We start from the raw sequence: 13,466 nt of genomic DNA on the forward strand, positions 1-13,466 counted from the left end.
CCCATTTTGGCATAGAAAATAGAGCTATCTAACCAAACTTTGGTTCAAGATTAGATGGGAACAAATGGCAATAAATATGAACAAGAAAAGGAAAAATGGAATTTTGTACTAATAAGCAACCTAGGAAATACAAACCCCATTAAGTATATGTGTGTAGGGCAGACCATTTTTACTCTTTGTAGAATATGCAAACACTATGACATATGCTATGAGTGAAAAGTCATTGAGATTTAGGGCTGAAGCAATAACTCAAGCATTGGTATTACAAGACTATGAGTAGAGCCACATGTTTTTTCCTTGAGGTTACATCCAAGGGATGAATCCAACTTTGTTAACGGATAATGATATCATTATTGAATAACAATGCTAGAAAATATATGCAGTTTTCCAAGACTCTGAATGCTCAAACCATACAAGGAAACCCTTTATATCTTCTTCCATAATGATATGGACAATATTCTAGGGTTCTGAGCCCTTTCTAAATCTAGGAATTTCATTGGAATTAATTTTGTCCTTTTCATTCCTATTTCTTTTTGGTGAATGAAATATTTTCCTTATGAATGTTTTTGGAATCTAACAATTTACAATTTAACTTTCTCAGGTGGATTTTCCCCATCTTAAACTCATTTATTTTAATCTTTGGCATGTGCTAAATGAGACTCGCTCGTGTATATTTTCTCAAGTTTATTTATTTGAAGATAAACAAATTATGTTGCTTAACTTTATTGGATTATGTCCCCTTTCTTTCCCTCTGTGCTTGTTCCCTACCTGTTAGTTTCCCATTTCATAGTTTTTCCACCATTCATCTCAAGCAATGTTTTCTTGTTCCTTCATTTTTTCCCCTTCTTTTCTAGTTGATTTCCATACCATCCCCATCGTTTCTTTCCATGATTTCATCCATCCCACCCTTTCTTTGCATCCTTACAACTACAAAATTACATGAACAATGAGAGGAGCATGACATTGATGAAGGTCCAAAGTGTTATTCAAGTAGCCATGCCCCACTGTAAGATATTCAATTATATTGATGGTAAGTAGTGTGGTGTAGCATCCCTACTCTGCTATATGCAAATGGATTTTATTCCTTTTAATAGAGTTGAAGGAAACAAACTGTTGTGAGATCCCTAAAATTTAGCATTTCCTATCCCTTTGACAGAATATTTATTTCCTTACTACTACGAAAATCGTCCTATAAGCTAGTGTTCTCACATGAAGAATATCAATTTTGTATGGATGTCTTCAAACTAACTGTGTAGAAATTTGTAGTTCAGATTTAACCATTTTGTCCATCTTAAACTCACTTTTCTCATTTGTTTTCATCTTTAGCATGTGACTGAAAGTCAAGAAAGTATTCTTCATATTTGTACAATCTTATTATCTTTGCATATAAACAGATAAATAAATTCCTAATTTTATGATCCCATTTAGCTTCCAGGCAGAGTTTAATTAGTTTATTCTACTAAAGCAATTCATGTGAACTAGTTTCCAAGCATGAATTTCTCTTGTTGTTTCTCCTTAGAAAATTGAGATTGAATAAAAATTTGCCTCAGGCATAAAACGAGTGAAGATTTATTTCACATGTCACCTCTTCTCAAACTCAATGTCTCTTCTTTATATGAGTTTATTCTCTTGAGGCTAATTCCTCTGCTTCCAATTACAATCAGTCTACGACATAAGACAACCAAGTTGAACAAGATTATAGACACAACTTGTGAAGAACATAAAACAATATCTGACCCAATTGAGTTAAAGATATTGCACATTGTAGCTAAGTTTAAGAGTAGTGGTAAGTTGTATGCAAAGACACCCTCACTAACACTAATCGATGAAGAGATTTTAAATTTAAATAATAGGTGTAAGATTTCTTGAATAAAGCTAATAAATTTCAGAGTAGTCATTTAAGTAACAATCCATAGATAAGGCTCTAGAATCTTGCAGGCTAGTAAAAGACAAATAATTTACTCAATGAAAATTGCAAGAGAGAAATATGAAGCTTAAACTCAGCTTGGACTTTGTACGCATCCAACCTGGAACAAATGTATAAATTCAGGTTGCAATTGAGAGCCTTGATAGATTATGCTCTGTCCTTGTATAGTTAATCCAACGGAGAAACGTTTCTTTGGTCTCCCCACGATACAAAAGTTGGATGCTATCATCAAAGAGTTGCTAATTCTCTTGAATATTTGGTAGGTTTTAGCGAGTCTGTAACACACAAGGTTCATATACTCAAATATTCAGAATATCTGGAATATGGTACTATCCATAATAGGACAAGTAATATTTACATATAAGTAATATTTATATATAATAATGTTAAATGTACAAGTCATATCATTGGTTCCAAATGAGTGTTGAAATTTGATTGCAAGTTGAATTTATGATCTTGGTAATTACTTGTGAGAGAATTATTATTCTCTTAACATTCTTTATTCTTCATGAAACAATTATACTTTAACAATTTTAATTGTAAGAGAGTACTAACTCCTATGGTTGGTAGCAAATATAGATGTGTTAGGATCTGAAGATATTGGGGTTGTCTTGGTTTTTGAAATGGATATTTTTTAGGATGTAAATAAATATGAAAGAAGAAGTTCAACTGGGTACATTTGGTCAAATACATTGGAAGGGTGTGTAAATGACATAGTTTTAGAAACAATTCCAAAATGCCATTTGTTTGCCATATTTGATATTTTTGGTGGGTATGTGGAGATAACATGTGAAAATGATATTATGGAGTACAACTAGTTAAGAATGAACCAATAGTGGAAATGATAATAACCTGGATTTATATATTTATTTTAACACCAAATTTACATCATGACCTAAATATGATTCAAATAATCTCACCTTTAGCCTAAGTATATGGCATAGTAATTTCTGAGGTGTACATTTTTATTAGAGGCATTGTTTGTTTGTTTTGGTTAGAAAAGGGTTTTCTCTTTGTTTTATGTGACTTTCAATTTATCATTTGCATGGTTATTTTGGGAAAAAAAATGTATTAGGAATGCTAGATAAGACACCCGTGGACAGGTAAACAAATATTTTATAATTGCAATGCCCATTCCATGATATCTAGTCTTTATTGTTAGATTGTATTTTGAATGTTTCCTTTGATTTTGTTTTGTTTTTTAACCATGAAATTGAAAATACTTGGTATCATGTCCATTTAAACATCCAAAGCTTGAAGATGAGATTAGTATTACATGATATATTTAATTGAAATCCTTTTAGCTATTTTGTGTTAAGAAAATTCCATGACTACTAGAAAAGTTTACTTTGATGTTGCTATTTAAGCATAGGTTGTATATGTACTTGACCAAGTTCATGTGTTAGAGAATGAAATGTGTTGTGAATAAAATGACAAGGATTAGACATTGCGCTTCAGATTATTTGTTTTCACAAGTTATATATAGCCTGAGCTTTTTAGCATGTAACTTAGTTGGCTTGATTGTGTGTAAGCTTTCTCTAATGGTTGAATACTAAGTTATTAAGTGGTTCTTTGCAATGTGGACATTTTAATTTATTTGTTTATATAGGTCATTTAACCACATAGTGTCAACTATCCGACCCAAATGAAGAAAAATGGTTCGAGTTTCTTGCTTTTATGGAGAAAAATGACATTGACATTGTTGATGTTGAGGTATTTGTCATATAATTTTTTTATAGTCTATTTTATTTTATATTCCAATATTCATCATAGTTCATGTTTTATAATCTACATTGTATCTTCTTTCATTTTCAGGAGAGGAACTCAATATTGATGGTAAGAAGCAAGAATTGAAGAAAGAGGAGAAAAATAACACTGGAGCGACAAATGCAAAAAGAGAAAGAAGAGAACCAATCTAGTGATACCCTTAGAGCCAATATCTAGCATAAGACACACAAATAGAGATTGATGGTCAAGTCTTCAAAGTTGGTGAATTCACTTGCAATGTCTTGGAAACACATTGATAATGTTTTGAAGTGATGAAACAATATTTTATGTCTAGATTATAGGTCAACAAATATAAAGTTGGAAACTCATATTGTAATACTTGACATTTTATGGTTGAAATTATTTATAGTTGCACGTGATACTATTTAATATTGTAATTAACAATGTAACTTTGTGTTTTCATACTAGATGAATATGCACATTGTATGGCATTTTTTTTTAATTTAGTCGCAAAATCATACTAACTAATTTGTGTTGATTAATAATGAACACATAAAATCAATCTAAAACTACTAAATTAGTAGTTGATATTCATCAATGATGAACACAAATAAAATTAATACATGACTTAATTAGTTGTTTATATTAATGAAAGTAAATGAAATGAATATAAACTACTAAATTAGTCATTTATATAATGAATATGAAACTACCAAAAAAATATAAATGACTACTGCAAATGATAAATTTGTGATTACAAATGATGACTAAATTTTTCATTAATATGACTATTAGTAGCTAATTTATAGTATCTTATAACATGACCAAAATTTAGTCATATTTCTTTGGTCATTAATTGGTTTCAAATGGTGACTAAAATTTGCATATATATGACTATTAGTAGCTAATTTACAGTATCTTATAACATGACCAACATTTTGGTCATATTTCTTTGGTCATTAATTGGTTTTCTCGAGTGATCATATAGTAGTATATTTTGTTGTATATTTGGTCATTAATTGTGACAGTTAATGACTAAAACAATGACTAAATTAATGACCAAATTTATGACTAAATATACTACTAGACGATAAAATTGAGACAACTAATTAATGACTAAGCTAAAAACAACTAAAAGTTGGTCGCGTTATAAGATACTGTAAATTAGCTATTATTGGTCACCAACTGCAAAATTGTCGTTTATATGCAAATTTTAGTCATTTTTTTAGTAAATAATTAGCCATTTTCTACTAGTGCATTAGATAACATAAGAATATAGTCACAAAATACTTTGAACACCAAAATTATCTACTTATCTGTGAATTCTTCAGTGGTTTAAGAAAGTGTAATCGGGATGAGTCTGCTCCTCCCTTCCAATGGAACTGACGATTACGTCCAGGTTCCCCCCTTAGCATTCACTTTCCAGCACAGTTGGATATTAACCTCTACAGGTTAAGTTATTAGACCCCAGGACTTCCCTAGTGTAGCCTCGAACTTTCAAATGTTTATCTAACTAGAGAGTTTCCATTGGCCCAGACCAGCTCAGGACAACACTCCGGAAGCATTCACATTCATTCTCTCTCTTTCCTCAGGTGATTCTTCCTCCTTCTAGTGGGTAACCTCTTCTCGTCCCTCAGGATATCTTTTATCTCCAAGACCCAGAGTGAAAGGAATAATTGCTCCTAACTGTTTTTTGGAATTTTTTAATTAGTTAATGAGTCCCCATCCTTATTACACTTCTTAACAAATTTTCTTTAGCATTATCACATAATAAATTTATTATTGTTTTTCATAAACTGTTTTCCTCCTTTTTACTTGCAACTAACCATAATAACAAAATTAACAAAATGTCTAATATTTACTTCAACATTGGGTGTTACACTTTGATTTTCGAGTTTTATCATTTTAAGGTTAAAAAGTGATCTTAACATCGAATATTTATGGATTAAAAACCTCATGAATAACACATGTAATTATGAATTTAGATAATATTTTAGTTTTTAATAAATAAATTTATATTATTAAATATTAAAATTCAATTTTTATTATAACTTTAAAAGTAAAATTTCTAGAAAAACAATAATCTTATAAAGTAAAATTAATTTTACTAAAATTATAATAATGATTTTCATTTTATTTATTGGAAATTTTCCAAAATCAATTTCCTTTCCTTTCCAATATAAGATTGTTTTACTAATACAATCTTGATTCAATTTTTTTTTTAAACGTTGACAAGTATTGATAAAAAAGTTGGAAATTAGAACCTAGCTTTTCCAATTTCACTTGCTATTTCATTTGTCATGCCTCTTTTATTGTCCCCTTGAAAATGATTCCTCTTAACTATTAGTTTTGTCTCTTTTATTTCTCTCGACTATTATGTTGGTCTTCTTTATTCTATATTAGGATCAGGGATTAAATTTGATATGAATTTACAATTTTTTATTTATTTAACTATTAAATATTTATTATTTTAAAATATACACACTCACCATGATATTTATTTAAGTTTTAAAATCATAAATTAGATGGCTAACTTAAAAACATACATGTATCCATGTGTGTGCACCTTTATAAAAGAAATTAAAAATAAAATTGTAGAAGTTAGTGACTCTTGGTTATGACTTCAAGATAAGCATATTAGGTATTTCGACTTATAAGAAAAAAGTGGTTTCTGACTTCATGGACTTTATAATTCTTCATTGTAGACTTAAGCCTACAACTTATAAGTTGAGACTCACATGGCATGTCTACTTTATTGGATGAGACTCTAAGATAAGAAAAGTGGGTCTTTCTACTAATTAGGAAAATATCATCTTTATCTTCACTCAAATATTGCAATCTTGCATTGCATACACGTAAGCCTAAAGTCTAAATAACTTAAAAGTTGAGGCTTGCATGACATGTTCACACCCATGGGTCATTGACTGATCTGTTTTTGTATGATTAGTTTTTTTGTGCTAATAACAATTACATATTTATAAATATGTGATTTTTTCTTAATTTTTGTGCTAAGGTTTGCTTAGTTGTTGGCGCTTATAAACAAGTAAATTTCCTTAAGTTAAACAAGAAATCACGAACAAAATAGCTGAAAAAATGAACAATGAACAACAAACATGTACAATGTAGTGAACCATCAAAGAGATGCATTAACACAATTTTTTGATGAAGGAGTTCACCACTCCTGCACTACATCTCCTTGATCCAGCTTCCATGGCTTGGGCCTTGATATTAGCTCAATGTGGAAACATTGTTGTTTACAAAGCTCTATGGCTCCTGATACCTACACCAATGTGTTCAAAAGGTCCAAATTAGCCAAGAACACTTCTTTCTGAGTTCAATTTGGTCAAAAATTTCTCAAGTTATGTTGCATTCAATTTTTTCCTATGAATCCCTGCTATATCTAGAGAGACTCCAGTTAAGTCCACCAAAATTGGAAGTTTCCGCCTAATTTGGCCACCAAATCCGCCACCAACTTAACCAATGGTTTAATTAAATGCTAAACGAGATTAATTAAATTAAGTGTGATTAGCGCGCTAAGCACCTATCTGCTGGCCCTTGGTTTTCTGGTGCGCGGTCACATGGGGTGGGGGCTGGCTCGCAAGGTTGGTTTCCACCACCCCCGCTGTCGGCAATTAATGCAGCTTTAAATATAAGTTCATCGTCTACGTTTTCAAATATACACATATGGTTTCACAGTAAGGCATGGAATTTGGGTGGGGAAGGTTACGGGTTCAAACCCATCTCCGCCCAACCCATATATTTTTACCAATATATATTTATGCCATATGAAATTCAAACTTTGGTTATATGCGAACTTTGGAATATTCAGACTTTGGAGTTAATAATTAATGTCTAAGATATATATATATATATATATATATATATATATATAGTTAAAAACTATATAATATAAATAATAAGTCTGTATAATAATGTTTAAATAAAAACAAATTCAAATTCCACCTCGGAGCCAACTATGCAATTTCACCTTCCTTGACCCAAACTGGCGAATCGGAGGTGACACTTGTCATAGCCCCATTGGGCGAAAACTAAATAAGATTCTCCTTGCTGACTAGACTGCTGATTGCACTGCCATGTCATCATTCTATCCCAATCTGCAATTTTTTTAGCTGTTTAGGAAAACGAAAAACAGGTCTTTTCTCCTTCATCCGAACTATGTTTTCGACGAAACGAATTGTGTTTCGATCATCTTGACAAGACGAATGCAAACATATAGTTTTTGAGCGAATATGAGAAATTTTAATTTTGAGCTAAATACTAAGCACTTGATCATTCCTCCCCACTAGAAGCCTTTTGGACCCCAAAAGATACTATTATCTGACAAGTAGATGAGGGTACAACTCCCTCACCTTTCCAAGCTTGATCCAATTGGATTTTTACGAATTTTTTCCCTTGAGCTCCTCTCTAAGGAAATCAACATTCACTTGCCTTGAGGACCCTATTCTATACCTGTACTTGTCTTTGCCCCTTTCAAGCTGATCTTGCACTGTTTGTTGCACCATTTTCAGTCGTTCATAGAAACTCATGATTTTTTCCATGTCGCCATCAAAAGTAACATCCTCCTTACCACGATGTCATAACAAAATATAATGCAAATAGATGACAAATTTCACTACTTGGTTTTCTTGACGCAAGCCCGATTATACATCTTCAAAGTATGAAATTTTTTGAACATAACTTTCATGTAAAACATAATGACGCTTGAATACAATAGTTACATAACCAATAGGCCTAAAAGGCATAATAATGAACTTGTTTCTTATACCTCTTTTCTACCTTCGAACCAAGTGAAATTTTTTACAAGCATCCATCTAATGAAATTGCATGGGTCGCTGCAAGTTAATCTTTACACCATGGAAATCATCTGAATGAAATAATATGGTGAAGTTGTTTGCATAAACCTAAAACTCAAATGACCCTTTCAAGTTTGAAAGAGCATAAAAAAAAATTGAACTGATCTTTTGGTTTGAAGCAACGCATGCCTCTTGTTGTTTGCCTCCCCACTGGAAGACTTTGCACGCACATGACAATGCATGCCAAGGAGCTTCAAAAGAAAAAATTTCAACAACAACTCTCCTCCAACATTGGGCTGCTCTCAGCAAACCTCTTATCAAAATGACGATCTTGGGCGTTGACCTATCAACAATGGCATCCAACTTGGAGAGGCTTTCCTTCAACTTACCTCCTCCAATCATGCACAATTGAAGTTCACTAGAGGTTTTTCACTGCGTCGAATCTATATATACAGTGAAAAAATGAGTTCAAATAACACAAATAAAGATTTCACCTCAAATTTTTTGGAAGCTTTGTTGGTGGGTTTTTCTGGTCTAATTTCTCTAAAATCCGGCAAGAATTTATTGAAATCACAAGTTTGATAAGTAATTCCTGCACAATTGAAGTGCCCTAGAGGTTTTTCAGGTTGTCGAATCTATATATACAATCAAAAAATGAGTTTAAATAACACAAATCAAGATTTCACCTGAAATTTTTCGAACCGAATTCAAACTCAAAAAATCCAAAAAATCACACTAAAAACAATTCTATTTCAATTATTATAGTCTCGTCGTGCTTGCTGAAACCACAAATAACAATATTAATAATGGTTATCTGTTTCAACATCATTTCTTTTGGTTTTTTCAGCAAAAACATTTTGGAGAAACCAAAAGGTCCGGAGCAAAAAGAAAGGTTCAAAGAACCACTAGTAACTGCCTACGAACCCTACAGCAATGCACGGCGGGGACTAATAACAATATCAATAATGGTTCTCTGTTTCAGCATCATTTTCTTTTGTCAGCAAGAACATTTTTGGAGAAACCGAAAAGTCCGGAGCAAAAAGAAAGGTTCAAAGAACCACTAGTAACTGCCTACGAACCCTACAGCAATACTAAGTTCACAGCTGCAACCTATGTCATTCGCCTTCAAAATCATCTGGTGCACAACGAAGAAAAAATTCTACTAAAAGGTTTAGATTTCTCTTTTAGAAAAGATCAATGACGAGTAGTTGTACAACTATAATAACATCAAGCCTCTACTTGGATATTTCAGGTAAGAGAGAAATCTTTATATTACAAGTTATAGGATCTTCGCCTGTGAATGTAAAGAATACCCAACACTCTAACATTTCGAAAAAGAGAGGGTCTTCCAAAAACAGTCAAGCTTTCCAGCCACATCCCTGATTTGCCAGGTTGAGTTGTCGAGTTTAAAAGAAAAGTTTCTCAATAAATAATTCGAAAGGTTTGATCTTGATCTGGCCCAAATTAACATATAATTCACATTATTATTAATTTTATTTTAAATAAACCAGAGAATTTTAATCCTGTGCGGATTTGATTTTGGACTTCCTCCAAATTATTGACCAATATTATCAAATTTACTTTGATTAAAAAAAACAACTCACTTACCCAGGTATCAATACATCTCAGTGCCTAATCTTTTCGGCCGCTTCCATATTTTTCTTTCCTCGTAACTGTTCGATCCGTTGAACAAAGTCATCGATGTAGCTCTGCTGGCGCCCATTATTGCCCACTAGAATGTCACGGACCTCTGCCGCCTTCAATCTCAAATGTTTCCCCTCCTCCCCCACCATAACCATTCTCACAGTCTCGCAGACATTTTCCTTTAGAAAAGAGCCATCGTCTTCCCTTTCGATCTCAATCCCGGCTTTCAATTCCGCCGCTATTTGCCGCGCGTTCAAAAACTGATCAAACTTAATGGGCACAAGTATGAGGGGCAGTCCAAAGCTCAGCGCCTCCATGGCGGAACTCCAGCCGGCGTGGCACAGATACCCGCCTACTGCCGGGTGCGAGACGATCCGCAGCTGCGGCACCCATTCCCCAGTGATAATCCCCATGTCCCGAGTTCGAGTCTGGAATCCCTCAGGAAGGAGCCCCAACGGGTCGGCCTCTGGAGAACGCAGAGACCACAGAAACATCAGACCGCTCGCTTCCAACCCCAGCGCCAGCTCGCGGACTTGTTCTCTCGACAGAAACGTCTCGCTGCCGAACGACACAAACACGACGGACGCTTCCCTCTGCTGGTCCAGCCATTCCATCAGATACGAGCCCTTGCTGCCGCTGGCAACGGGCTGAAGGACTGGCATAAGTGGGCCGACAGAAAGCACCGGGACACTGGTGACGTCCTGGAAATAACGAATATACTTCTCTTCGTCTTCAAACGACGATTTCACAGCCACTGCCAGGCATCCTTCAAGGCATCTAGCCAGCCGAAACGCTGGAGAGAGTTGCCCAGGTACTTCTCTGTACGCAGGCAATTCACCCCGCGCTTCGTACAGGCTGAACGAGATAGCAGAAGATGGGAAACCACGGGGCGGAGCAGCCACCTCCTCAACAGTTATTCCTGGTTTTCGCAATTTAGCTGGGTGGAAGGCATGAGCGCAGGTGGCTGGGGAGAAGACTATGAAAAAAACTGACGGAACGCCCATCTCAGCAGCGACGCTCTGCGTCCAAAACTGCGAGAAGTCGTGGACGACATAGTCGGGCGAGAGTTGCCCGAGAAGGCTTCGGAACGGCTTCTCCATGCTGTCCATGGCATTCTTGAGCGGAGCTGCCATTTCGTTTGGGACATCGGCGGTGCATTCCGCGCCCGGAGTCAGGCCCTCTGTCGGCGGTAAGGACATTTCCAATAGATCGATCCGGCCTGGCCAGTCCTGGGTCGTTAACGAACGCTTGATTCTGGAAATGTTAACGGGAGTGGAGAGGAAGGAAACGGTGTGGCCATTCATGGCGAGACCCTTGGAGAGCTCTACGAATGGATTTATGTGGCCTAGCGCCAGCCATGGGAAGAGCAGAAAATGAAGCTGCTTCCTACTATTCTCGCTGGCCATCGTGCTGTAATCGTCAAGAAATTTAAGATTTATAGTTTATATTGTCTTTTTCTTTTTTCTTTCCTTTTTTAATATTTTATCATTGTAGATTAAAAATTGAATGAGTTACATATTTTTTTTCTTTTCTTTTTTTTGTGAAGGTCCCAAAACCTATCAAACTCAAATGTCAAACCAACAGTGAGGAGCGCCATCTCTGGATGCTATCCGCGAATGTCGGTTTGACTCATCACTGTTATCAAGGAAAACCAGGCCACCTGGAACCAGGCCACCTGGAATAACCCGCTCGTGGTTCGTAAGGGAGCAGGCTTTCACTCCTGCCAGATGCCTTTGGGTCTTGGGCCGTTAACCTGTTTTCTTACGTTCGAGGAAGACGAGCTCTTAGCCAAGCAGAGGCAGTTTTACAGCATAACTACATTATTTTATTTTTAATTATTTTTTCTTTTCTAAAATTGAAATATTTTACATTAAACATTAATACACACATAATAGTAGAGAGAGTTCATACTGAAATATATTAGTTAATATAGATATTCAAACAATTTATTTAAAATCTATATTGAGATATTTATAAGAGAAATATATATATATATATTTTAATTACTTTATCTCTTTAAAGTTATATAAAATTATTTTATTTAAGATAGACATGGAAATATTTTATTTATTACTTGAAAAGTGAAAGTGAAATATCAAAGAACCAAGTAAAATAAAAGTGAAATAATGGATTGTAAAATGAACTTAAAATGAGTCTCTAGTCCATTTTTAATTGTTTATTTATATGATTATTTAATTTTTATTTTTTTTTGTTGTTTTAGTTGACATTAGTAAAAATTATTTTTATTATTTTTTGAGAATGTGACACACTTACACATGTCCCTTATATTTGATTGTAGAATGTGCCTCTCCACTATTTTTAATTATTTATTTATATGATTACCTAATTTTTGTTTTTTGTTTTGGTTAACATTAACCAAAATTATTTTTATTATTTTTTATGTCCCTTATATTTGATTGTAAAATATGCTTCTCTATTTTTTTTAGTTATTTATTTATAAGATTACCTAATTTTTTGATTAATATTAACTAAAATTATTTTTTAAAAACACCACATATTTACACATGTTTTCTTATTAGATTGTAAAATAAACTTTTTGACTCAATAAAAATCTCTATACAAAATTACTTAAAAAAATACCTTAAATCCCCTTTCTTTCCCAAAAAAGTTCATAAACGAAGAGATAACCGGGCATTTTAAATAAGAGCTCTCTGCGCAATTGTCATCCAAGGTCACATCAACACCTAGTAGTTCATAAACGAAGAGAGAACCGGGCATTTTAAATAAGAGCTCTCTGCGCAATTGTCATCCAAGGTCACATCAACACCTAATAATGCCTCCATATGCATATGCCATTATCGATGTAACTGTTTAGGCTATCTTTTTCTTGAAATAAGAATAAAGTGATATTAAATGGCACAGTTTAGGTTATCGGGTTCATTGAATAAAAATAAAGTAATATTCAATGGTCACCGTGAAAGACAATAAGTTAGTGATTTGTATGGTGCTGATATTACTTTTGTTGTTATGATCTTTTCCAACTTAGAATTAAATATGGGATTTAAACCATTGGTTTTACACAATATTTTATAATATAACAATAATGTTCCTTAGCATTTTAATATTTTTTCATTGTGTTTTTTCTCTTTATAACCATGATTATAAAGTTCATAGCAAAAAATTAAAAAGCGGATAAATATTGATATATATTAAAAATAAAAAAATTTACGTTATTATAATTTAAAAATATGATTAAAAAATTAAATTATTTATTTTAAATTTTTATTATTAATTAATAAAATGATGCAGCCCAGCCACTCCAGGCTGCTCTTCCAGGATCTTTACCTCATGCACCGCTATACATCCAATTCTTGGTAATTAACATCTGAAGA

The 13,466-nt window shown here is 33.6% G+C and overlaps 1 protein-coding gene across 1 annotated transcript; it reads right to left on the reverse strand.

Moving 5' to 3' along the window:
- Positions 1-9,361: 9,361 nt before the first annotated feature.
- LOC149244134 (UDP-glycosyltransferase 91C1-like) lies at positions 9,362-11,519 on the reverse strand. The gene is made up of 2 exons (XM_089371438.1): positions 10,078-11,519; positions 9,362-9,604 (listed from the first exon to the last, which is right to left on the reverse strand). Exon 1 carries the CDS (start codon positions 11,517-11,519, stop codon positions 10,095-10,097), a length of 1,425 nt encoding a protein of 474 aa, XP_089227564.1. The 3' UTR covers positions 9,362-9,604; positions 10,078-10,094.
- Positions 11,520-13,466: the final 1,947 nt, after the last annotated feature.

This window comes from Pinus tabuliformis, chromosome 8 (genome assembly GCF_031772625.1).
Source record: "Pinus tabuliformis cultivar Carrire ecotype Pingquan chromosome 8, CPIR1, whole genome shotgun sequence".
Taxonomy (NCBI): domain Eukaryota; kingdom Viridiplantae; phylum Streptophyta; class Pinopsida; order Pinales; family Pinaceae; genus Pinus; species Pinus tabuliformis.

Coding starts and splice junctions, on each gene's coding strand:
- LOC149244134 (XM_089371438.1), bottom strand. CDS start 11,519: ATGGCCAGCGAGAATAGTAGGAAGCAGCTTCATTTTCTGCTCTTCCCA.